We start from the raw sequence: 26,546 nt of genomic DNA on the forward strand, positions 1-26,546 counted from the left end.
ATGGGAGAACTATCTGATATTCACAAGGCAAACAGATGAGTGGCTGGAAACATCTTTTTTTTATTAACATATGCTACAAAATCACAAGTATTTACATCATCTCTTTTTAGATGTCTTCTGAATGGAGACATATATATTGAAGATTAATGTAGCAGCATCAATTATGACTCTATTTCCTAAAGAATTAGAAAAGCATAAACGAGCTGTGTCTGAATGGATTGATTCTAACGCTTCATCTAGATACAGAAGCGCATCTCTGCTGGAGTCACAGTCATGAGTCCTACAGTTATGTCTCGGTCCAACTTCTTCATTTTTCACCAAGCGTTACGGTGACTTCTTGTCATTGAAGAGAGGTCGTCTACAGCTCCTTTCTGGAGGTGTCACACTGGGGTCCTTGGTTTTCCCCTTTTTCACAGTAGATGTCCGGAGTCGAGGACCTGACTGCTCGTCCAGTTCCTGGAGGAGAGGTGATCTAATCCTTTAGATTAAAAACACACATCTAAGTTAACTTCTGAACATGCCTATTAAACATAATGTCACAGTAACATGTGCACTGTGTTGCACTTACTCGGGTTCAGCTGGTTTTGCCGGTGTTTTGATCACCTCAGGGTCCTTGTGTGCAGGCCTGAAACATTCTGGATAAGTCAGTGATAACAAAATGTATGATAAAAGCAGCCTTTGCTTCTCCTTCAAATTAATGTTAAGGCTGAAGTCTTTTATTGGTCAGTATTTTGGCGTGTTTCAGGTGCTGGAGCTATTCTATGAAATTAGGAATACAGTGTCAGAATATGTTTTTAAAAAACAAGTGATTAGCTGAAGGTAAAACATCTGTACCTGTTCAGTTGTTTTCGTTTCCAGAACAAATAAACTGAGAACAAAACGGAGCACAAAACTATCAAAAGGAAGACCAAAACAACCGGTATGACCCAAGTAAGATCAATGTCCTCAGATCCAGTTTGACGCTCAGGACCTGGAAGAAAACAGAGTTTTCAGAAACATGAATGAGATCATTTAAAGTGTAGAAATCTTTGGCTTTGGGCGTTTCTTACCATCACCAGAGGCCAGTTTGACCTCAGGAATCGGCATAACCACCTTTTTTGGATCAACCAGTGGCACATGAACTTCACATTCAACCTCCGTGTTGTTGACATTGCGATGCGGCAGCACAGCCGTGGCAATGACAGTGACTGTACCATTGTCGTTGCTGTATTTGTGGATGGAGGACTTGAGTTCATGATGCAGGACTCTTAACGTGACAGTGGGAGTTGGTCGAGCTGTGGCAGAGCAGGACACGATGACCCCCTGAGAGACGTTTGACTCTCTGAAGTGGAGAACGGGTTCGTGCAGCTCTGAAAATACAAGATGATGAAGATGAAAGTTGCAGAAGAAATCAAGTATGAGTTAAATGTGCTTCATAATGAAAGCTAGTTCTTACCGTAGAGTTTAAGGCAGGTTGAACAGATGAGAGCACCATCAGGCCAGGTGTTGAACAAGCAGCGATAGCATCCTTCATCCTGCTCGGTCACGTCCTGGATCACTATGGAGCTGTTCTGCAGCCCAACATATTTAAACTGCACTTTACCTTTATAACCTGCATTCACTCTTTGACCAGAGTATATGTTGTAGGTGGCAACATTCCTCTCTCCATCAGGTAACACTTTCTGCCAGGTGACTTGATGGACTTGTTTAGATTTCAGCAGCTTACAGTTTAAGCAGGCCTGCTCTCCTGCTGCTGCCATCACAGTGCGCTCAGTTTGTATCAGAGCTGCTAGACCTAGAAGAAGGAGATATGATTCAGAATTAAACATAAACTTTGATGTGCTTTTTTTATGAGGTGGATCAAGCATGAAAAAAATATGATAAACTACCCTGAGCTGATTTCATGGCTTCTTCCCTGCTGTGAGTTTGCAGTAGCATATTCAAATGTGGCCATGACGAATTATTGGCGCAAAATTACTGCGCAGATGTTTTCTGTCATAAGCTTTCTCGAGAAAAAAAATAGCAGATGCATGATTTTTCTCAGTTCAGAATAAAAAAAATGTAACATCAAACATTAACTGAACCCCAAAACGTAAGGTATCCACCATGAGAGTGAGGCTGCATGCTCCACTGTCCTCTAACTCACATAACAGGGAAAGCGTTTCATTTTACGCACAAATGGCAGAAACAGAATCACTGTTTTGATGTGTTTGTTACAGGCAATAATACTAGAGTTCATTACTGTGATGAAGCCGAGCTTGTAAGGATACACATTTGAAATGAAACAGTGAACGTGGCCGCAAGTATTTCTGAAATGAACCGCCAGAAATGCAGCGCGTAAATACGCATCAACGACGTTCAGCGTCAAACGGCTGAGTTAAGTTTGAGGGTAATACTGTACACACGCTCAAATAAATTCACTGCATCACATGTTTCTTACCCTCCTGAAAGATTCCCAATGCATATAAAACATGCACGAACGCATGGAGAGCCATCTCTGCCGTTTTTATGAATCGACCCGCCAATTGTATGAAAGTGAAAGTATCTGGACCTGCACATGCGTACTGACGTGAGTGCAGGTGACGTGTGTCAGAAGGTGTGCACCAAGACACATGAAACTTCCATGGGATGTGTGGTCTGACGTTTTTCTTTCAGTTGCTCACGTCCTCACCCTTTCCATTGATTCCCAACACATCAACTTCAAGGGTAAAAATGTTCACTTGCTACCTCACATTTCAAACTCACTGACAGGTGTTAATCTGTAATCAATATTTACTTCACCTGTCAGTGGTCATAGATATGGCTGATCAGCATTTATCGACTATAGTTTGGCTTCTAGACTCATTTAGGCAAATTTCTTTCAATGTAAACTAGCCATAGTTTGTGAAAACATAAAATGATAACTAGATTTACCACAACACTTAATATTTTCTGAAAAAATAAGCAAGCCATGTAACATTTATCCATGCAATCAGTCAGAAATACAAAGTATGATATAGCCATTGAAACACTTTAAATGAAAAACAAACAGAACTTTAAAAACATTTGGAGGTTTATTGATGGGACATTAAAAAATAAACACATGGATGACACGTGGCACATGAGAAACAATGCCTTCATTTGTAATAATCAGGTGGAGAGGAGTTTTTAGTAGCAGGTAAAGAGAGGTCATAAGTAATCTGAATCAACAGTAGTGGTGCAACTGGTGTTGATCATCTACAGTGTAGTTTTAAAACAAGCGTACTGAACTTATTAAATCTTTTTCAGAGATTAGTCCAACATTTTCAGCTTTTTTCATCATGACATATTTCTCAAAACAAGCAACAGTGCTGTGTACAATTCTTTAGGTAAGGGTTCATGTATCCCAACATGGTACCCCTTTTCAGTCACATTAAAGTACATAATATCAGAAAATAATATTAGTAATAAAAGAGTTATATTAAAAAAGCCCTTCACGTTCATTAACAGTTTTTGCCATAGTGTTAACATGCTGAAGTGAAGTGTGCCGGACTCCTCTCCACAGACTGATTTGATATGACAGATTCACAACCATTGTTATAGAGTTTTGACAAATCAGGATCAAGTATTTATCACAGCCGTTGTAGCAAGAGAGCCGGGCGACAAGTATGGTTTTCTCAATGATACGAGGGGCGTCATGTTTTAGCTCCTTGAATGAGTTCAAGTACAAAAAGTACACACACACACACACACACACACACTGCACATTACTAAGTCACACAAAGCAACCAGTGAGAAGAGACACTTGGAAAACGTTAATAAAAACATTGAACACATCAAAAAGTATAAAAAAAATCACATTCTAGTAAAAAGTTCAAATCTCATAGTAGTTCTTATAAAAGAAGTGAACCATACTTCTAGCAATTTGTGTATCACCTCTTCACGCAGTTACACAAACAATGTCAATCTGATTATTCCCACAGTCTTCTTTTGCAGTCAAAGGGGATGGATTTATATTTTCACTTTCTGGACTCTTCACAGGAGTTCGATGTCTGACCTAAGCATTGTTCTGCACAGATTCTTCAGTCCTTGAGAAAGTAAACAATAAAAATCATTTTTAACTCACCATGATTTACACATAACATCAGAACACCTGATAGAAACACTGAGTATAAAATGTTACAGTAATCAGCAGGTTCTCTTACTCGTGAGGGTCTCTGTCTGAAGCTGGATGGGAACCCTCCATCTCGAGGACGTCGTGCGACAGACTGAAGGATTTAAGGACAGTTAAAGATGGACAAACATTCATCAACTCAAAAACTGAGACACAAATGTAAAATGTGAGAATTACCTGCTCTGGTTTTTACGTTTAAGCAGTAAAAAGACGAGTAAAGGAACACAACAAGAGACCAGAAACACAGACAGTGCAATGATCAGAGTCCTACCTTTGAGAGGAAACAAAAGAGAAATGTTGATATGACACAGTTAATAAAGAACATGATACAGTTAATAATTCAGAGGGGATGATACTGAACATGAACTTACTGTTGTAAGTATTTATGGATCTGTTAATCTGTGGCTCTGGACGTGTTTCTTACCGTCACCAGTAGGCGTGTGTCTGACTTCAGGAATCATCATAAACACTTCTTTCTGAGGAGCAGAGAGCACCTGGGCTGCACACCCAACCTGTGTGCTGTTGTAATGGACACGAGAGAGCACAGCCGTCTCTGTGACAGTGACTGTGCTGTTGTTGTTGGTGACACTGATGGAGCTGTTGTTTAAGACGAAGAAGTCTCTCTGAGGGGCGGTGATGGTCACAGTGGGAGCAGGTCGACCTGTGGCCGTGCAGGAAACAACCACCGCTTCAGTCGAGTTTGATTCTCTGATTTGTAGGAAGGGTCCATGCAGCTCTGTGAAGAGGAGGAGACATTTAGAGAGTGCTGTTGTGTGTCGTCACTTTAAGGTGTCGAGTTAAGGTCCTCACCATGGACTTGCAGGCAGGTTGTCCCAGTGAGAGCACCATCAGGGTAAGTGTTGAACAGACAGTGATAGCAGCCTTCATCCTGCACTGTCGCCTCCCGGATCACTATGGAGCTGTTGTCAAGTCCACCACCTTTAAGCTCCACTCTTTCCACAAAGTAAGGGTCCACTCTTGGGCCAAAGTATTTGTTGTAGGTGGCGACGTTCCTCCCTCCACTAGGGAGAATCTTCTGCCAGGTGACCTGATGGACGTCTTTGGGTTCCATCAGCTGACAGTCTAAGCGGGCCTGGTCTCCTGCTGCTGCTGTCACTGTTGGATTTGTTTGTATGGGAGGGGTGAGACCTGGAGGAGACGACAGATCTCGTTATAGCTGGTATGTAAAGGTGAGATAAAGTTATTACACATTCACTTATAATAAATAAATATTTCATATTCTTGTTTTGAAAGGTCCCAGTTTAATAGAGGCTGCCTTAAATAAAATCTAACGCCTCATAAATAAATCATATTAATGTACAAAGTAAACATGAGCTTTCTCTACACATCAATGAAATGTTTACATTTTCATCAATGAGATTAAACACCTGAGTTTATATTAATTTAACTCACTAAGTGTAATCCAGGTGTTGCTTTATAAAGAGGTGTTAAACTACTGTTTCATATTGGGTGCAGTTTGTGCACAACCCCTTCATATTCATAACTGCAGCACACCACCTAATAGGCTACAAAATCTTATACATGGAGCTGCTAAACAGGCAATACAATAAAATAATGACAAGATGTTGATATCAATGTCAACTCAAGGAGCGCCAACAGTCTTCTAGAGATTAGATCAGTAATAAAAGACGCTTCTTCTTTTTTGCGCTTGTTCCTTCAGTTTATAGAAAATAAGCGAGGTTTGTTTTAAATTAAAACACAAACATTACTGTGCAATCTCTTCCTTACCTTTTTGAAAGACTGCAAACACACAAAGAAAACGTGCAGTAAGTGTGTAGTCTGCCATGCCTGCAGCATTTTTCGCCTTCTAATTCAAATAGGACATGTGGGCCGTGCTGGGTGGAACCATTGACTGCGTGGCATGCTTTAACATTTTCAAAAAGTTTTAATCAACACTTATGACAAATAACTGCCTTATCATGGGGAAAAAAGTTACCCAATTTTAATGGATAATTGATACATTTCAGTTTAAAGTTCCTTGCATTCAGCGCATGAGTCTGTGCGTAACGCGTTTGGCACCCCTAACTTTTAATTCCACCAACAATACAACTGGTTAACTTTGATGGTTGTTTGACCTTATTGCTCATTCTCAGTCAAACATCAGACACTTTTAAAGCAGATGAAGACCAAACTTGTTATAATAACTGACTTGATTTAGCTAGTGGTGACTTGAAAAGGGTGAAGTCTAAATCACTCATAAAGTCATCATTGGTAAAGCATTTCATGTAAAAAATACATGAGGAATTTATACAGTACTGCGTCTGCAACTTTTAAAAGATCCTCCATAACATGAAAAAACAAAGGCCTATATTGGCCTGAGGTTACGTGATTTAGTGTTAGTTTTAAGAAATGAGAATGACCGAATCATCTTTTTCTTACCTTCCTGAAAAACTCTGAACAAACAGATGATCTGTAGAAATGCAGTCCGTCGACGAGCCATTTTTAAATGACTTTTTCCGTGTGGAGTCTATGAGCAGATATGAGCAGATATGAACTTTAGACCTTTAATAGCAGTCATAAACTGTTACCTATTTTCACAGTGCAGTGACCTCGTGATCTGTTCTCACTTAATGCTCCAAATGCAAATTAAAAATGGAAGCTCAGAAAGAGTAATGACTTGATCAAAAAAATATCTTTGATTGAAATGTTAAATGAAGGAGAAAAATCCTTGGGCTTAGAGACAGAAAAATCTACACATGGTAACCTTTAGTTGACCAAAAAAAAAGAATGAATAAAAGAGGCAGATTAGAACTTGTACTACAAACAACATATTTAATAAACCGCATGAACATACTGTAGTTTGGATTCTGAAGGATTGTTTTATTTTGTTTTTCAAATGATCTTGTCATTTTGCTTCATGGCAAATTTAATACTTTTAAAAACCATCATATAGATTTCATGAAACAAATTTAAAGAAATATGACACATTTTTAACATACCTCGTTAATGATCGCATACATTATTCAGATTTGTTCATTCAATAATTCTCTTTTTCACGATGGAATCTTTTCTATGACCCAAAGTACAAAAATACAAGATAACATTCACACACTTTATATTGCGTCATACAAAAACCAACATTGAGATGACACTTACAAAACATCACCGTATAAAAAGCATATGAAATATTTTCAAAAACTATTTTTGTTTATTCACATTTTCTGGTGTTTAAAAAAATATAATCTAACTGTGGTTCTTATAAAAGCTGTGAACCATTTACAGTTCTTAGAGAAATGCCTACATCATCTTTCACAGTTACACAAACAATGTCAATCTGATTATTCCCAGTCTTCTTGCAGTCAAAGCAGGTGGATTCACATTTTCACTCTCTTGATTCTTCACAGGAGTTGGTCATTGTCTGACCTAAGCATTATTCTGCACAGATTCTTCAGTCCTTGAGAAAGTAAACAATAAAAATCATTTTTAACTCACCATGATTTACACATAACATCAGAACACCTGATAGAAACACTGAGTATAAAATGTTACAGTAATCAGCAGGTTCTCTTACTCGTGAGGGTCTCTGTCTGAAGCTGGAGGAATACCCTTCATCTCGAGGACGTCGTGCGACAGACTGAAGGATTTACGGACAGTTAAAGATGGACAAACATTCATCAACTCAAAAACTGAGACACAAATGTAAAATGTGAGAATTACCTGCTCTGGTTTTTACGTTTAAGCAGTAAAAAGACGAGTAAAGGAACACAACAAGAGACCAGAAACACAGACACTGCAATGATCGGAGTCCTACCTTTGAGAGGAAACAAAAGAGAAATGTTGATATGACACAGTTAATAAAGAACATGATACAGTTAATAATTCAGAGGGGATGATACTGAACATGAACTTACTGTGGCTGCTGTTACCAGCTTCAGATTCCTCTTCAAAACCTAGAATAGTGAAAATAACAACATAACCATGAAGTATTTATGGATCTGTTAATCTTTGGCTCTGGACGTGTTTCTTACCGTCACCAGTAGGCGTGTGTCTGACTTCAGGAATCATCATAAACACTTCTTTCTGAGGAGCAGAGAGCACCTGGGCTGCACACCCAACCTGTGTGCTGTTGTAATGGACACGAGAGAGCACAGCCGTCTCTGTGACAGTGACTGTGCTGTTGTTGTTGGTGACACTGATGGAGCTGTTGTTTAAGACAAAGAAGTCTCTCTGAGGGGCGGTGATGGTCACAGTGGGAGCAGGTCGACCTGTGGCCGTGCAGGAAACAACCACCGCTTCAGTCAAGTTTGATTCTCTGATATGTAGGAAGGGTCCATGCAGCTCTGTGAAGAGGAGGAGACATTTAGAGAGTGCTGTTGTGTGTCGTCACTTTAAGGTGTCGAGTTAAGGTCCTCACCATGGACTTGCAGGCAGGTTGTCCCAGTGAGAGCACCATCAGGGTAAGTGTTGAACAGACAGTGATAGCAGCCTTCATCCTGCGCCGTCGCCTCCCGGATCACTATGGAGCTGTTGTCAAGTCCACCACCTTTAAGCTCCACTCTTTCCACAAAGTAAGGGTCCACTCTTGGGCCAAAGTATTTGTTGTAGGTGGCGACATTCCTCTCTCCACTAGGGAGAATCTTCTGCCAGGTGACCTGATGGACGTCTTTGGCTTCCATCAGCTGACAGTCTAAGCGGGCCTGGTCTCCTGCTGCTGCTGTCACTGTTGGATTTGTTTGTATGGGAGCGGTGAGACCTGGAGGAGACGACAGATCTCGTTATAGCTGGTATGTAAAGGTGAGATAAAGTTATTACACATTCACTTATAATAAATAAATATTTCATATTCTTGTTTTGAAAGGTCCCAGTTTAATAGAGGCTGCCTTAAATAAAATCTAACGCCTCATAAATAAATCATATCAATGTACAAAGTAAACATGAGCTTTCTCTACACATCAATGAAATGTTTACATTTTCATCAATGAGATTAAACACCTGAGTTTATATTAATTTAACTCACTGAGTGTAATCCAGGTGTTGCTTTAAGAGGTGTTAAACTACTGTTTCATATTGGGTGCAGTTTGTGCACAACCCCTTCATATTCATAACTGCAGCACACCACTTATTAGGCTACAAAATCTTATACATGGAGCTGCTAAACAGGCAATACAATGAAATAATGACAAGATGTTGATAACAATGTCAACTCAAAGAGCGCCAACCGTCTTCGAGAGATTAGATCAGTAATAAAAGACGCTTCTTCTTTTTTTGCGCTTGTTCCTTCAGTTTATAGAAAATAAGCGAGGCTTGTTTTAAATTAAAACACAAACATTACTGTGCAATCTCTTCCTTACCTTTTTGAAAGACTGCAAACACACAAAGAAAACGTGTAGTAAGTGTGTAGTCTGCCATGCCTGCAGCATTTTGCGCTTCTAATTCAAATAGGACACGTGGGCCGTGCTGGGTGGAACCATAGACTGCGTGGCATGCTTTAACATTTTCAAAAAGTTTTAATCAACACTATGACAAATAACTGCCTTATCATGGGGTAAAAACTTACCCAATTTTAATGAATAATTGATACATTTCAGTTGTTGTAGAGTTCCTTGCATTCATCGCATAAGTCTGTGCGTAACGCGTTTGGCACCCCTGAAAACTTAATGGTACAGTCTGAAAAACGAACATGGATTTTGGTTTCTGTTTCGTTTATGCAGACATGTTGTGGCTTGACCCCAAAACACAGAAGATCTATGTCCCAGGTCAAAGTTGAACTATCACAAAGTTATTCTATTTATATTTCTCTGTAGAAGAAGGTTTGTGTTGTCCTGTCCTATTAGAATTAATGCAGGTTATAGATAAATTAAATTGAACAACACATATGAGGAGTTATAGCTGACATTTGAAGGTATATCTATACAAAAAATACACATTGTCTGCAAGAAATGATCATGCATGTGCTTTATATTAAATCAAGATTAAAAAAATAAAACTCTACACATGTGAACTCAGTCATGACATGAAAGCGTTGTTTGAGACATTAATGTTTCAAACACAAATAAATAAATAGCTCAGACATTATTTTCATTATTAGTACAATAACAATATAAAGACTGCAATTCAATGTTGTTGTTACAATTGATTTGCCAAAGTGTGTTAAACAATACAACATTCGTAAGATTAATACAGTAATAAAGAAACCATGTATGAGAGAAAGATCACATAAAACATTTAACATGAAAGTGCAAATGTGCAAAAAAGGTGAAACATTAATCTTTACCAATGTCCTCAATAAATAAATACATCTCTATTTATGTTACATTATAATGTTTTAGATCACTTCATGGAGTGAAGTGTCAATTTCCTGTGCAAAAACCTAAAAGTTGAAATATGTCTCACATTCATTGTTGAGCTGAGGTCTGTCGATTGATTCTTATCCCTGCAGAGTACACTAGATGGTGCTACAGCTCCAGTCTGTCACGTTCATACTGCTTCCTTTCCCTTGGCTCACTTTCTTTTTCAAGACGAGCAGGTTTGTTGAGTTGAGTTGTATGCTGAGGAGCTTTAACTATTGCACATGTTGCTTGAACTCAAAGTGAAGAGATAAATAAACTGCAAAAAGCTCCTTTTTTCAAGGTGCTGGAATCTTGATTCAAAATAAAGTGCTGCTGATATTTTCAGTGCGAACTAAAAAGATATACAACTTAAAGTTTTAGCTTAATTCACTATAACATGATGCAAAACAGACATGATCGTCAAACGACACTGTGATTCCTCCTGATGTTCTTTAACCTGTGAAGGGAATAACAGGTTTATTATGATGTGAGCACACTCCACATAGATGAGATCATGCATGTTGGAGATTACAGGTACACCTATTTACATAATGTAATAAGTCTCACCTTTGATGCCTCAGTGCAACAGCAACAATGGCTAAAACAAAAACCACTGTAGTGAAGACCACGATGGCAACTACTACTTTAGACCGTCCATTCACTGCAGAGAGAAAAACACAGGGTTAGTCATGATCAGAATTGTGTCATTTAATTTACCTGGAAAGAGGAAGGTGGGAAATTTTACAGTAAATTTAAACTTAGACATTTCAACACCTAACCTCCCCTGATTTGAATCTACATGAGTTCCTCAGCTGTGACGTGGGCTTTTATTTCTTGTAAATGAAACCTAGTTTATGTGAAAGTGAAAGTATTTGGTGTCTCATGGGAGGGCATCTTGCATCTCTTTCACTACACTTCCCAGACTCCCCGACCAATAACTGGAAGTCAGGGACTTTCCTGGCTTCCTGGATTTGCTGTCATTGATTTGATTGATTAGGGACACGTGGCTAGTTGTCACGTCATAGTTGTTTCCTCATTTCAAAGATGTTTGCTAGAGGATACAGAAACCAAGTAGAGTTTCTTGTTTCATAAATGATGAAATTAAGGATTAGAATGACAAACCCTTACATAAGTCATAATCATGAAAAGAGGAAACATGTTTTACTCCTATGACAGTTTCCAAAGTCTTAATGATGACTTTCAAAACACAAAATGATGTCTTCATTTTGCAATTTGTTTTTTTCACAAAAAAGAGATTACTTTAACAAAGAGTGCATACCTTCATTTTCCTTCTTCTTCACGTCTCCATCACCAACTATTAGAGGGATCCTCTCGTGCCTCTGTCCCCTCACACCTTCGTTCAGCACACAGTCCACATACCCGCTCCAGTCTGACGGTACCTGCAGGGTGACGTTGCTGCTGCTGGTAAATGTCCGGTCACTGTTTTCGACTGTAGCAGTCTTTACTTGGTCTAAACGCGTAGCATCAGGCGGGGAGGCCCACTGAATGGTTGGAGCTGGTTTACCTGTTGCAGAGCAGCTGATCACAACCTCCACTTCCTCCTGCTCCTCCTGTGCACTGCTGGGAGGATGCACTGCTGTTTTCACCTCTGATATTCCTGCATGGAGAGAGGAGGACAAGTGGTCATTCAGAGGGCTGAGATATTCAAACCAGGATTATCTGACTACTTTACAAAGTCAGGGCCAAATATAAAGGTTTTATATAGAAATCCAGCTGTTTACCTTGCACTGTAAGACAGATCTGCTTCCTCTGAGACCCATCAGGATAAGCATTAAACGAGCAAATATAACAGCCGTCATCATCCCACGTCACATTTTTCACAGTAATGGATGTTGAGTTTAGAGACGCCTCTGTGAAGACCACTTTCTCGAGGTAGGGTGTATTCACTAGTTGCCCAAAGCGGTTGCTGTAAGTGGCCAAATTCTCAATAGAGTCTTTGAAAAGTCTCTGCCAGGTGACCTGAAGCACACCTGTCAGGGGGGAGGAGAATAACCAGTCAGTATTTACAGTAAAGAAGAAGCCTGCTGTTAATGCTGAATGACATGACATATCACTGAAGGATCATTATAGGGTGTGTTGTGATTATTCTATGGAAGGCCATTAGGGCCAGAAAGAAAAGTAAATGCAAGAACTTTAAATAAGTTTTAACATAAAAAGTTATGTGGCTGAGTGCTATCTCAAGTCTATGAATTACTATCTCATCATTTTTAATTTTTCCTATCATAATTCTAACTTTTAATGTCTCATATTTGAGATCTCCCACTAAGTTATGACTTTTATCTCATAATTCTAACTCAACACATTTTACATCTTATATATTTTTTTAACTTTTACTCTCATGAATGTTTCTTTTTATCTAAATACAGACTTGATACCTAAAAAATGATATTTTATCTCAAAAGCAAGATATGTTATCTCACAAATGTATTAATTTCACTCAATACTTAACATTTTATTGTTTCAAAAATAACAATTATTTTGTTCTTTAAATTGTTTAGGTTTTATCAGCAGCTGTGTAAAAAGACTAAAATGTCAGTTTATTTTTTAATCAGAAATGTATTTATTGTTTGTTATAGTTTGACTATTCACCCACATTGTAACCTCAAAACCATGATAACCTGGGATAAACTTCATCATTAAAGGTACAGTGTGTATTTCGATGCCGCCATCATGCAGCGTCCTGTTTCTACGGTAGCCCAGAACAGACAAACTAGTAAGGACCAGACTCAATTTTAGGGGGAGTTAGTGGGTGCCTGGAAGATAAAGAAGATGAGAGTGGAAGCTGACAAATAGAGGAGCACACTCATCATGCATCACAGCAGCTTCTTGTCCTTAAAAGCCACCGTCACTTCCCGATGAGGGGTGAGTCTACACACTGTACCTTTAATTTTTCATCATTGATTTTCTTTCACTGGCACTAATAGACCTCAGTGTTTCTCTTACCTGTCAGGTTGTCTACTGCGCAGCTGTAATACGCGTCCTTGCCGTAGACAGCTGTTCTGTTGCCATGTTTGGTGATCTGTGACATTGATCCTAAAAATAAAGACAATGTGTGAATGAGCACAGGCTTTAAATAACATATGATATCAATCTCTAACTGTGCAGAGGTGGAGATCTGAGTTACTTGTATGAAACTCTTGTCTTTCTACTCTTACTTCACTTCAGAGCCAAATATTGTTCTTCTTTTTCTCATTTGGCACATTTAGCTACTTGATGAATATAAAATATGATTTCCTGTTGTAAGTTAAACCAGAGATATAATACATGACAGTTTCCCCATGCAGCTCTCTCTTATGTCTACAACTAAAACAAACAAGGTAGATTATTCAAATACAGCAGAGTGTGTCAGTCTCATATAAATGTCTTACCTTTAAAGAGCAGGACAGTCAGGAGGAGGATTCGCAGCATGTTGATCTGTAGCAGCCTTGATACACTTTCAGTTTAGTTTACTGCTGCATCCCTTTAAATATCAGCTGGGTGGGAGTGGCTTTTTCATTTCTCTGAAACTCATTAGTCAGCTCTCTGAAGGATTGATTTAAAGCTATTTAAGTTAACTATCTCTGTTCAAATATTCCCCCAGTTCCATATCCTGAAATATATGGACTCAGTATTTGCAGGAGTGAACCAAAATCGGTGGCCAATCATCTCTCTTGGTCATCAAAGCATTCAAATACTGAGCATATTTTTGACATATTTCATGTGACCGCCTTAAAGCAGGTGACAAGGGCATGACAATAACAAAGTCCACCTGAAGGAAAATTAAGATAATAACAAAAGAACATGCTTTACATTATTGATGAAAAAAGAACTAACACTATGAGAGATGACATGCAAAAAATAACCTTTTCATTTTACATTATTTTGTTTGTTTTGAGTTTGGGTTATTCAACAATAATTTAATATTTATTATTATTATTATATATTGTTTTTATTTAATTTTTATTTAAAAATATGAAAAAAATATTCTGAAGGAAAAAAATGTAAATACTGAGTTGACAGAAAAACATCATGTGGCATTCAAATACAGCAAAAGTCATATCGTAATAATACCTAAACACCATATTCTGATGGTATCAAAGTGGTCTCATTCTGCAGATATGATGTGGTGGGGGAATACAGAATGTGGGTTTCATCATACGAGTCTTACTTTAAATGATCCAAGCTATAACACCCCAGACTTACTACATAACACTTCTTTTCTCAGCTTGTTAACATGACTACTTCTTACTTCTGCAATGTATTAACCACTTACTTACTGTACTTTACACACTCAGGCTGTCAAACAGAAAAACCCAGAGGCAAAAGTTCCCTGGTGGTCATTTCATGGTTTTAGATTGCGTGTGATATCAGTTCCCATCCATCTACACAGTCTAGTCCTTGTAAGTGAGTTTGATGGTGTGACTGTGATACATATTTGACATTAATGATCCCACCTTGTGATTGGAAAGTCCTCCTGAAATGAGAGCACAGAGCACACGTGTACTTACAGACAAACCAAAGACCTTCCTGCCTGCTTCCCTTCACCCTCTGCACACCTGTAGCAAGGAGATGATTTTGACCTGTGCAGGAGAGGGAGAGGAGAAAAGGTGACAGTATGCAGACACTACCAGACTCAATGAGGAGCCACTTGGCAAATCATCACCCTGAAAAGACTCCAGAGGATGCAAGGACAAAATCCAGCCAGGACAACAGACTCTAAATGAAGCCTCTCATCCGCTTAGCAGTGCAAGCGATCACAAGATGTCTCTGAATAAATAGCCACCTGCAGATATTATCTGTGATCAACATCGAAGGATCCAGGTGAGGAAACACACTGCAGCCTCAAACAGGGTTTCCTTATAATCTGTGTGATGTCATTCTCAGTGAAACGTGTCACAGAATTCCAAGAAAACATGATGCAATCTTGTCGTCATATCCTCAAAAGAGGGAAGACATGAGATGAATGTAAGGGGGTCATTCATAGCTCTTTGGTGTGACAACTTCCAAGAGTCAGATCCCCTGACTAATGTCAAAAGCATGCGATGAGATAAAAACAAAACTCTGAGAATGAAACTTGTTCAGAGAACGTGGGAAGGATGCTCTCTTTGTCTGTCCTGTTTCTCTTTGGATTCTTCAACACAGGGAACAAACAGGAGCTAATTAAAAGGATCAGGTGCTAATAGAGTGTCTTCCGCCAGACCCATTATGCAATGTGTTTGTTTGGCATCATATAAACCCAGATCTCATGTGATGAAGTTCCTCTTTATGTTTTGTTTACTAAACAAGAATAGGGGGAAGTTTAAATTCCTCAGATGATAGCAGGAAAGAACCTAACTGCTCTTCTTGGTTAGAGGTTACGTAAGTTTGTGGACAAGCTATTTTTTGGTGATTCAGAACCACTTATCACCTGAGAAAAGTACCTGTACTACCTGGCAGCTGAAGTGTTTGGTAATCTCAAACCAGCGTGTGATGCCAAAAACAGAGTTAGCACCTTGGCTTGGGGTTTAGCTTCCCTGTAATTTAAATTAAGTATCAGCTATTCAGGGCACACGGGTCACTTCTCTGTTTGATTTAATCTTTTCGCGGCAGCAGAAGAAGAAAGTCACAGCCTGCCGGTCAGTCAGAAAACAGCTGCAGCTCACTCAGTGTCAGGAAAACACCCTGAGAAACAAAGCAGCAGCACAGTTATCGAAGATAATGTTCTTTGAATCATGTTTGCATGTGCATATGCAGCCTTTCAGCTTATCTCGTAACACCTTCTCGCATTGAAAGACAACATGTCAGCAAGTCAGACTCAAGATGTTACAAAGACCAGAACACCAACTAGAAAGCTGGTTTAAGCTGAAGTGTACAAACATTGGAGTGCTGGTTTAGTCCTGTTGCAAGAGCAGGCGCCCACACACATTGTGCTATCAAATAAAAAGCCCAAAAATGATCTTAATAAAATACAGAGGAAGGGAAAAATAAGCAGAAACTAAGGGTTTAAACCACCAGCAGCAGCAGGAGCAGCAGGAGGAGCTCAAGCTTATCAAGCTCATGTAGAAAGTGAAAGAGACTCTCAGCTGATTGAGTCCTCGGTGTCAATATCAGCTGGTAGCTGAGCAAAGTCCTGCAGGATTCATTACATCTACGTCAGAACAAGACTGAAGTGTGCTTTTCCTTCCCTCCAATCCAAAAAAACACTGAAGAAGCCCTTCATCGTGTGCAGACAGTAACTGACCCATCAGCTGAAGCGTTTCCCTGAAGTCCCCCTTTAAAACACTGAGAAGATCCCCTCCCCCTGACCCTTGATAATACGGGACCCGTCCCAAAGAGGGATGTGAGAGAACAACAGGAAAAAGAAATGCAGTGCATGCAAGTGAAATATTACAGACATGCTTAGTGAGTAAAATCCGGAAAAAGTCCTCACAAAGCAGGAGCGGGGTGTTGTTTAGATCAGGCGACCTCTTTGTGTTTGCTGTATAAATTAAAAGCAGAGTTAGCAGGGGAACACCAGCGAGGCAGAACAATGAGAGAGGGGTTTGTTTTCAAGGTTTCCTTTTGCTCTGTAACAAAAGACATGTAGTTCCAAGGAAACACGAAGACAAAGCAGTGATTTGTTTGTGACAAGCCTCACACACATACCAAGTAAAGTCACATTAACGTCAGGCTGCTATATTGTTCTCATGGAGGAATGCAGCCTTGCTGTTTTAAGCTAAAGCCTTAAAGCTCTTGTAGGTAGTTTTCCACTACTCATGAAACTGCGTGAAAGTAACACTGATGCCTCTTAATGAGAACAAAAGAGACCATCAGCATTAAGTTGGAGTGAGTCTTCATGCTGATTTTTAATGTCTTAACTCGTGAGTGAGGGGAGGTGTCACTTCACTCTAAATGGGACTTTTTACATTTTCTAAAGACTCAGAAATAAATCAACAGAGATAAAAGGTACTGCTTTGTCCACAAGGGGGCGCCAAATCGCCACAAAGTTCCTAACAGAAGTTTTAAAAACATAAAAAGTTTATTTTTTAATTCTAATGTGTTTGTTGAAATAAAACCCAGATCTCTTCAGATTAAAAAATGAGTTCATATTTTATTCCACAGATAGATTTTTTGACTCTACATTCAAATTACAACAAGTCTCTCACTGCACTCTGAAGACACCTGCTGTGACAGTGACAGATAAGAGACACTGAAAACAGAAAGTGGTCACAAAGCAGGACAGTGCCATCTCCTGGACAGTCAGCCTTACTTCACCTGCTCCATGTTATGAGACATTATGACCAGATAAAATCTTGGTTACAAAATCTTTGCTGCATGCTTCTCCTCTCCGGTGAAGATGTTTGAGTTGTTGGTGTTACAGTTGGGCAGTGTGACGGTGGAGTAAAGCCCACAGTCTCTCTGGATATACGTGCTGTAGGGCTCAATGTCACCTGGCTCCTGCAGAAAGACATGATTTCATAAAGAGCATGAAAGCTGAATGAAATGCACAAATTCAGATTTTAATCTGTACTGTACCATGTCAGGAAGACTGCTGTGTAGGGGCTCTGGTAGCTTTCTGTCAGGTGGATCAAAAATAGGATGTTATAAATCATTATTACAGTCTTAGTGTTTCACTCCTCACAAGACAAGAAAGAAACACAACATTGTTATTCTGAAAGAGTGAAGACTAGAGCAATTTGATGTTGCATGTGAAAGTGAATAAACCCCAAATATGTGTTTGCACCCTTTGCTGTGAGCACACTTTCTCAAGAGTGTGTGATAGCGTGACTGAGGTTGAGCTGTTGTACTTAAAATACATAACCCAAGCGTGCAGCATGCAGCACAACCTTGAGTCTAACGCTGCTTTGATGCGACATGAAGACATATTAAGTAATAAGCCACGACTCATTATTACAGGTGTATGTTTGTCTACACATAACCACAGAGCAGCTACCTTGCACTAAAAGCATGCATCTCTTTGTATCAGTGAGGTAAGATTGGCTGTGATTGGCTGATCTAGCCAAAGACCATCCGCTGTAACATCACCAAACAGTCCCACAGCAGGGTTTGCCTCGTGAAGTCAAATGTTTCCACTCAAGCAGAAGTTAGAGTCTTCTCTTACCTGTTCCGTATCCTCCTGTAGATTATCCCGAGGACGACGGCTGTTAGTAAGATGAATACAGTCGGACTCAGCAAAGCAAATAGGGGAATTTGTTTGAAACTGCTGCTATTGTCTGTGTCTGAATCTTAAGAAAAATGATACAACAAAGTTTATAGAAACACCTTTATAAAGGCTGCTGCATTATGAACATTAGATATGAATATGTTTACTAGAATTTGCAATTCAAAGCAAGCAAAACTAAAAACAAGCATACTTTGGTTTATCTATTTGATGTATGCTTCATCAACCTCTATGCTTTAAGTACAGGTATTCATCAAATGTGATACAAAACATGAGTGTTTACCTTCCACAGTCATATTCAGGTGCACAAAGTACGTTCCATCAGCACGTGAACACTCACAGGTGTGGTTCCCACCATCCTCTGGGGTTAAACTCGTCACATGGAGAAATACAGTGTGATTCTCCATCATTAGTGTGAATCCTGAGCTACAATTGTGCTCAAAGCCACTTTTATGTTGATATGACAGACGACATTCTTCTCCTCTTCTTCCCTCTGTTCTGATTTTACAAAATACAAATACGATGAAATCTTGAGTGTCATTGGTGCATATCTGCGTCATGTCTGGTCCATTCCCAATGGTTTTCATGAGAGTCACTGCAAACAAACAGAGAACTTTTGAATGACTTCATTATATTGCTTTTTTTTCCTACTCCCTTAAATATGCATCATAACTTGCAGCACACTGTGAGATAAACTCTTGAAATATTGACATAACAAAGATAATTACTAGCCATAAATGATTCCATCAAAGTGTCAAACAAGCATAAACGAAAACTACATAAATTTGAAATTTAGTTTGAGTAAAAGCTATTATGCAATTCTGCATCTTGCAAATAAACATATATATATTAATGGGACTAGAAGACACCAGAGAAATCACAGAGGATCTGTGGCTGTCTTTAAACCAAAACAAGGAGCATTAGCAGAAGTAGAAGTATGTCCTGTACGTTACCTTGACTTTTAAAACACATGATGAGCGGCAGGAACAGAGCAAAACACAGCGTCCATTTTTCCATACTGGGCAAGAAGAATCGGTTGCAGGCCAAGTACAGAAATGTATCAAAACCTGCACAGACGGAGGCTGGCACCACCTTGTTGCTCTATTCTTCTGTTGTTAACTCTTCTAAAGTCAGTGAGCGCTCGGCTGGCGAGGAAGTGCTCCTTCATCTGCTTCTGGTTTCATACGTCAACACCTTCTTGTATTCACTTCTCAGGTTCATGCTTGACCAAAGTCAATTTTATCTACATATGTCTGAGAGCCTAAGAGGAAGTGCTACGTCACTTGACACTTTCTAAGTGACCTACATGCTTTTGTGACTGTGACACATTTAGAGGCCTGAGCTTGAGAGCTATAGACGAAGCGCACTGTGGTCTGCAGCTCAGAGACACAAAGACCACACTGCTTTCACAAGTAAAGCAGAGTGTCATCTTCACACAGCATTTTCAGAGCAGTGGAGGTCAGAAACACTTCTTCATTATGTATAAACTAAAGCCAAATTCACACCTGTTTGAGACTGCTTCAGTAGATTGCTACAGGCTGCAGGTATGACTCAGCGTTTGTGGCTATGAGGTATCCTGTGGGGCAAAGAAGTAGAAGCCACTGAACGTGCTTGCTCCACCCACAGGCCCAACTTATCTCGTGTCTCATGATGAGTTTGAATCAGACCTATAGCAGGAAGAGGATGATGAAAACCAGAGTCAGGAAGTTGAGGAGCAGAGTTTATTCTGATGGAGAACAGGAAGTTTTTGGGTCTAAAATTTCTAATAAATCTACAGCTTGAAATCTCTAACAACCACTCTCATGATATTGCTTAATATACTCTTGTTTTAACATAGATTACACTGATCAGGCTCCTGCCACACCATCATGCTTTCAAAAAGAAAGTTCCATTCAAAGGTTTTCATAGATTTCCAAACTTTGCTCCGTCTCTCCAGCGTCTCTGTCCTGATTATCCAGATGTGCCGTCGCTGAGTTGTTGCTCTTGGTGTCGTGCTGACGGAGAGACGGTAAGGAGATGGTATGATACACGTCATTTGCTGGTTGTGTGAGGCTTTCGTAGGGGTTATCTGGATCGTCTTGGTCCTGTGGAAACATTGAATCTTACTGAAAATGTAGCTGTAGTTTTTTCAGTTTTTTCAGTTTTTTTCAGAGAAGCCTCTTGTCCTATTCCACTGTTAGGGCTTTTAAATTGCACAATATTTTGTTTCATTTTTTATTTTAGAGCTGACAGAGAGGTGGGCGAGCTGCAGCAAACAAACAGTGTCTCAGTGTTGATTTCTGCAGCTGAATATTCTAGAAACAAAGACGCACATCAAGGTCCGCGTTTTAAAATAGGCTTCCTTTACCCTAAGAGAGTTGGTCATCTTATAAGAGTTGTGGTTGCTCTGTTTAGACACATTACAGACCCTCACTGTGAGCGAAGCATCTGACACCGCACTGGAACATTCAGTAAATAGCACAACACCCTGCTCTATATCTGTTATCATTTCCTGACAATGTGTTTAATAAAGGACAGAAGTATATACAGCCTACCTGAGAGCAAGGGGCATCAGACACAGGTGGCACAGGTGCTTCTGACCTCGTGTTGTGTCTGAAAATAAGAAAAGATGTCAAATGTCATGTTTCATGTTCAACAACAAAAGCATACATCCCTGCTGTGAAAATATAAGTAAACATGTACATGATACATTTCATGATGAAGCTCTAATTTGACAAGGCTTAAATGCAAAGATGTAGAGAACGTTTTACCTGCAGTATTTTTTTACCAGGACACATCCCAGGACAACTCCAGTCACAAGGATCAAAGCAGAAACACCGATCACAATGCAGATTGGAGTCCAAAGAAAAAGTAGCTGAAAGCTGCCGTCGAGTTGATCTGAAAAATTGAGAGACAGTCCATCAGGATGGGAACACTCACAGACGTATGGGTGTCAGAATGCTTAAAGAAGCAGCTTAAAATGATGAAAAGTTTGAGACAGAACAGAGGTGTTTACCTTTCACAGTCATATTCAGGTGCACAATGTACGTTCCATCAGCATGTGAACACTCACAGTTGTGGTTCCCACTATCCTCTGAGGTTAAACTTGTCACATGGAGAAATACAGCGTGATTCTCCGTCACAAGTCTGAATCTGGAGCCACAATTGTGCTCAAAGCCACTTTTATGTTGATATGACAGACGACATTCTTCTCCTCTTCTGCCCTCCGTTCTGATTTTACAAACTACAAATATGATGAAATCCAGAGTGTCATTGGTGCATATCTGCGTCATGTCTGGTCCATTCCCAATAGTTTTCATGAGAGTCACTGCAAACAAAAAGAAAAGGTTTGTTATTTTTCTGCACCAGTAGAAGAAGACTCAGGAAACATTCTGCAGAACTCAAACTGAGTGAAATGACAAACTGTAAAAGTGGTTATTTACAATGAAAGCTGCTGTTACTCTACCTTCAGAGCTGAAACATGAAAACACTGGCAGAAGTAGAGTAAACAAGAGTCTATGTAGATCCATGATCGCTGCAAGTTCTTACAGCAGTGCTGCAGTCAGCTTCCTTTAGTCTTCACTGATGAGAGAGCAGAGAGACAATGAGGCATCTCTTTTTTTGACACTCTAACCCAAAATACATGATGTGAACGAGCTGATAGTGTGGTGTGCAGAAAAGAAAGTTCAATACATGACGTCCTTCACCTCCAAGATCAGACTCTGTGTGACTGAAATACAAACTGATGCCTTCAGAGCATCAGTGGGGAGACTTCTCCTAAATACTGACTTCACTCCTTGTAATGCTGCGTTCATGCACTCCTCAAACAGTCTCGCTTTCCATGTTGGGGAGTTGTTCTGACTTTGGTGTGCAAAAACAATGCAGCAAGAAGCAACCTGTAGACGACAACTAACTGCATCATTGTGAGCAAAAACTTGAAGTGCAATCTGTGAATTATTAAAGAGTTTCTTACTGTTAACAAAACATCTCACGTGAGGAGGCTTTCAGGTTATTGAAAGGTGGAAGAGAATAGTGGAAAGTAAAACCACTCAGCCTGTCAGTCAACATGTTTACACACAAAAGGCCTCTGCTGGTTAGCCTTACTGTAAGGTCTTCACACTTCACATCACTGTGCGGAGGAAATGCGAAGGAGGTGGAGAGGCATCCACGACATCACGCAGACAGCAGACAAAGCCGCAGGGTCGATTTTTGGTTAGGACAGGAAGTCGATGATGGAAAATAAAAATCTTCAGCAGGACTGAAGGTCTGAAGTTGAAAGATGTTGCGAGTACGACAGCATGAGGTGATTCTGCAGGTTTAAAGTGAAGATTCTAGAGGAATTTGATGATGTTTCAAACAAAGGTTGTATTTAATTTGTGTAAATTGTCACGGCCTAGCAGCTTTTTGACAAAATACAAACCATTAATCATGAGAATAAGAGACATTTTAATTTATACGTTCATTTATTGATGTATACACTTTTAATTCTTGTAATATTATGACTTAATTCTTACAAATTTCTGACTTTATTCTTATAAATCTACATTTCTCTCTCTCATTACTTTACTCTCCACTTAAATTTGTGTCAGTCTGGGTGGGTTTGTGTCACGGCTCGGCATTTTGACGAATGAATAAAGTACGTTGTCTCTCTGCATGAAGGTGCTGTACGGCTCTATTTCTTCTACGTGTTCCTGCAAAAGAACACGTAGTTTAAAATCATGTGGCTAAAGCAAAAGAAGAGCAGACATAAAAGAACAAGTAAGGACTCTTTACCGTCACTGGTGGACTCGGTGGTCGGTCGTGTTGTCGTCTGTTGCTGCAACAACAACAAGAAAACACAAGTTAACTCTTCACTGTGCTGAGTAGAAGTATGATGGATGCAACATTTGGAGGCATGTTTCTTGTAGTCCTCTTACCGATGGTGGTTTTTCCTGCAGATGTATCCCAGGATGAGTCCAGTTATGATGATGATGATTACACCAGTTACAATAAGTATGAAAGGCCTTTCTTTAAAGATGCACGTGGCTTCACCGCCTACAACTTAAAGACAAAATGTGCCTTTCAAAATGTAGAACTGGTGTTGGTGTCACGGTACAGAAGAACAGAGGAGGACTCGTGCAGAAAGCAAAGGTTTTCAATAATAAAGGTCAAGTAAGGAAACACGGGGTGATCACAAGGTCGACTTACAATGATGCAACACAGGACAGAGGGAAACAGAGAAAGCAAACACAGAGTGATTAACACAGATGAAACAATGTGGTTGATCAAAAAAAGAAGGGAAACACACAAGGGCAGGAAGTAAAACTAAACTGGACACACAAAAAAATACACAACAAGAGGCATGGGTCACTAAACACAAGGAAGACATACAGTAGGGCAGACAGGGAGGAGACAAGGCATGAAACACAAGGCAGATCAAATCATGACAGGTGTATTATATTATGAGGGTTATAAGTATTTACCTCGCATGGTGATGTTGAGATGGAGTGTCTGTGTTCCAGCAGGGTGTACACATTCACAGCTGTAGTTCCCACTATCCTCTGGTGTTAAACCGGTTATATCCAGAAACATCGTCTGATTCTCCGTCATAAGTCGGACGTTTGAGTCACATTCATGCTCAAAGCCATGCTCAAGTCGATACGTCAGACGACAGTCTTTCCCCCGGCTCATGCTGATCTTGCAAACGATCAGCGTGACGATGTTCTGAGTTGAGTTGCTGCATAGTGGCGTGACTTGTGGCTCTGGACCAGGGGTTTTCTCAAGATGTACAACAGTCACTGCAATAAACACGAACACTAGAATAAATGCATTTATATTAGTTCCACATTTTTAACCCACGGGAATCATAAATGATAAAAAATCACAGAGACAAAGAGTAACGGACAATGTTTAGATACGTTGAAGTACAAAAACTGATACTGTACCTTTGTTGCCGATGCACCGAGTCAACATCAGCAGCAGCAGAGCCAACCTTTTCCATCCGTCCATTCTGATCAACCTTCTAAACAACAGCTGAAGAGCTGCTCTGGGTATACAGTGAAGTATCTCGTAGGTAGGAGGACAGAACCACCCCTTTGCACCTTCAGACTACGCAAACCTCAAACCATCACAGAGGAACGGACTGAAGTAAATGCTCCTTAAAAGGAAGTTGAAGATATGTCTGCTTCTGCTTTTATGTTTTTGCTTGCTGCAACCTCCCTGTAAGCAAGACAGGAGCTTTGATATCAACAATCTCAGATTTTTAATCTGAAACTCATATGGTTCAAGGATATCAAAGCTACCATCACCACCAAAAAAAGGAGTGAACCCAAGTCAACAGCAAAGATACAGTACATACTGTAAGTATGTACAGGTTTGAGGAACCCACAACAAAAAGATGAATATATCTGAGGGCTGACACATAGTCAGGCCTTCCTACGCCGTTCAGACCGTAGCTCAAAGATCACCAGAGGAGTTGTAAGGATTTTCTGTAAGGCATTTAAATTTTGACAGAACATAATCACTTGGAAGGTTTCATATTAGAGGCCCCAGATAGTGAAAACATATTCTGGATCAGAGGAGTAGGGTACAGGCGCAGATTCTTCTGGAGCGCTCACCATGTCTATTTTGGTGTTTTTCCACCTCTGCATTAAGAGGCTAGAAACTAAGAGGCTGCAGAACCTCAATTTTTTGGCAAATAAATTCCAAACCTTGCTTTTAAGATAACTAGGAGATGTTGTAAACAGAAAGTATCCCTGCAGAGGAAGATCTATTTTTAAAAAGTGCAAGGCTTTGAGGCTACGTCAAGAAGCCACAAAAGGTCTGAAGTTAAATTGAATGATAAATAAATAAAGACTGGTTAATTCATGCGTTTATCTTTTTAGGTCACACAGCAGATCTCTCCCATTGTTTGGACACAATATAGGCATATACATTTATTTAGTATGCTTAGAAAGGATTGAAAGATAAGACAAAGATGGCATTATTTCAGCTCTCTGTATTCCAGTCTATAAATATTCGTGTTTGTGATGAGTCTGACCTTTGCTTCGTCCTGTCACACCCGGCCATCGCCTCCCAGAGCTGCGCCTGATCCTGAATGCAGGGTTTCATCTCGGTGGCGAGGACAAGCCGAGGAGAAGTCCCGAGAAGACGCCTGTTTAACAGAAACAAGATGTGAACTTCATGTCAGCCATTTTTCTTTTGATGCACTCATCAGATTCATTCTTTAAAACAGGGCAGTCATGCACAAGACTTGTAAGCCAATCACCAGAATCACATCCCAGATCAAACATTTGAACAACGAGGCCTTAGACTGATGCATGAACGTTGTATGATGTCGTCTTACCTCTTCACAGGAAGTCAGTGATGTCCACCACCTTGGTCCCAGCTGCACAGTCGCTGCAGGCCTCATCTCGCTGTAGTTAAAGCAGAAACACAAACATGAGAGGTCTGCAGAGTGGGACGGGTAAATACAGGTCAGACAGACTTTGCTACAGGACATAAAAAGGTAGAAGATTAGACGAGTATTCCCCCCTCTCCTGCTGCATTGATGGTTTAATCAAGGAGTTTCCCTTCAAGCAGCACACTGACGCATGAGGTTAACATTTCAACCTTTATTCAACACTGAAAACTTTATATTCAAGGTTTTTTAAGAGCTTTTGCTGAGTCTTGTTTTGGAAGGACAACTTGAATTTGCTTTGCACAGACACAGGCTTTGTTTCTCAGCAGCGAAACCTCAGTGTCTGTGGTGAAGACGCTGCAAAAAAAAGTGACTGCAGGAGGAAAGTGGGTCAAGATTCAGTCACGAGACGAGCATGAAAATTATTTGCATAACACGACTGCTTTTCATGTTGGTTGTACTTGTCTGCTATCCTAAATTAAGACACCTTTAGAAGATTTTATTCCTTGTATAACCTGGGGGTGTTTGATTGCTGATTGCTACACTGTAAAGATGAACACTAATGCTTGAAAGGCTCAGAGATAACAGAATAAGAGTGTTATGTTCAAAGCTCACCAGCAGAGGGAGCTGTTTGTACATCACTGCTCT

The 26,546-nt window shown here is 39.9% G+C and overlaps 5 protein-coding genes across 10 annotated transcripts; all 5 read right to left on the reverse strand.

The window, feature by feature from the left end:
• Window positions 1–40: 40 nt before the first annotated feature.
• Window positions 41–2,525, reverse strand: LOC117808217 (OX-2 membrane glycoprotein-like). Of its 5 annotated transcripts, XM_034677810.1 has the most exons (7): window positions 2,085–2,366; window positions 1,869–1,981; window positions 1,436–1,774; window positions 1,050–1,349; window positions 835–970; window positions 569–625; window positions 41–478 (listed from the first exon to the last, which is right to left on the reverse strand). In XM_034677810.1, the coding sequence occupies exons 2-7, from the start codon at window positions 1,915–1,917 to the stop codon at window positions 325–327; spliced, it is 1,035 nt and encodes a 344-aa protein (XP_034533701.1). In that variant the 5' UTR covers window positions 1,918–1,981; window positions 2,085–2,366; the 3' UTR covers window positions 41–324. The 5 variants fall into 5 exon arrangements, with proteins under 5 accessions (XP_034533701.1, XP_034533702.1, XP_034533700.1 ...); XM_034677811.1 differs by lacking the exons at window positions 1,869–1,981; window positions 2,085–2,366 and adding an exon at window positions 2,420–2,525 and having other exon boundaries at window positions 41–456; XM_034677809.1 differs by lacking the exons at window positions 1,869–1,981; window positions 2,085–2,366 and adding an exon at window positions 2,420–2,525.
• Window positions 2,526–4,494: 1,969 nt separating this feature from the next.
• LOC117808482 (OX-2 membrane glycoprotein-like) lies at window positions 4,495–6,137 on the reverse strand. Its single transcript, XM_034678237.1, has 3 exons — window positions 5,861–6,137; window positions 4,922–5,260; window positions 4,495–4,847 (listed from the first exon to the last, which is right to left on the reverse strand). The coding sequence occupies exons 1-3, from the start codon at window positions 5,916–5,918 to the stop codon at window positions 4,495–4,497; spliced, it is 750 nt and encodes a 249-aa protein (XP_034534128.1). The 5' UTR covers window positions 5,919–6,137.
• Window positions 6,138–7,163: 1,026 nt separating this feature from the next.
• On the reverse strand, window positions 7,164–25,605 carry LOC117808483 (OX-2 membrane glycoprotein-like; the record flags this gene model as incomplete). Its single annotated transcript, XM_034678238.1, has 8 exons — window positions 7,164–7,526; window positions 7,644–7,706; window positions 7,790–7,883; window positions 7,984–8,022; window positions 8,101–8,412; window positions 8,487–8,825; window positions 14,910–14,981; window positions 25,539–25,605. Coding segments are annotated over 8 exons (1,017 nt in total), but the record flags the coding sequence as incomplete, so codon positions are not given.
• Window positions 9,489–14,229, reverse strand: LOC117808194 (OX-2 membrane glycoprotein). 2 transcript variants are annotated; one of them, XM_034677769.1, is made up of 6 exons: window positions 13,791–14,229; window positions 13,366–13,455; window positions 12,144–12,392; window positions 11,681–12,019; window positions 10,969–11,062; window positions 9,489–10,858 (listed from the first exon to the last, which is right to left on the reverse strand). In XM_034677769.1, exons 1-6 carry the CDS (start codon window positions 13,828–13,830, stop codon window positions 10,822–10,824), a joined length of 849 nt encoding a protein of 282 aa, XP_034533660.1. In that variant the 5' UTR covers window positions 13,831–14,229; the 3' UTR covers window positions 9,489–10,821. The 2 variants fall into 2 exon arrangements, with proteins under 2 accessions (XP_034533660.1, XP_034533661.1); XM_034677770.1 differs by lacking the exon at window positions 13,791–14,229 and adding an exon at window positions 13,578–13,754.
• LOC117808195 lies at window positions 17,451–19,220 on the reverse strand. Its single transcript, XM_034677771.1, has 4 exons — window positions 18,825–19,220; window positions 18,482–18,605; window positions 17,896–17,935; window positions 17,451–17,817 (listed from the first exon to the last, which is right to left on the reverse strand). The coding sequence occupies exons 1-4, from the start codon at window positions 19,126–19,128 to the stop codon at window positions 17,677–17,679; spliced, it is 609 nt and encodes a 202-aa protein (XP_034533662.1). The 5' UTR covers window positions 19,129–19,220; the 3' UTR covers window positions 17,451–17,676.
• Window positions 25,606–26,546: the final 941 nt, after the last annotated feature.

This window comes from Notolabrus celidotus, chromosome 24, assembly GCF_009762535.1.
Source record: "Notolabrus celidotus isolate fNotCel1 chromosome 24, fNotCel1.pri, whole genome shotgun sequence".
Lineage (NCBI taxonomy): Eukaryota > Metazoa > Chordata > Actinopteri > Labriformes > Labridae > Notolabrus > Notolabrus celidotus.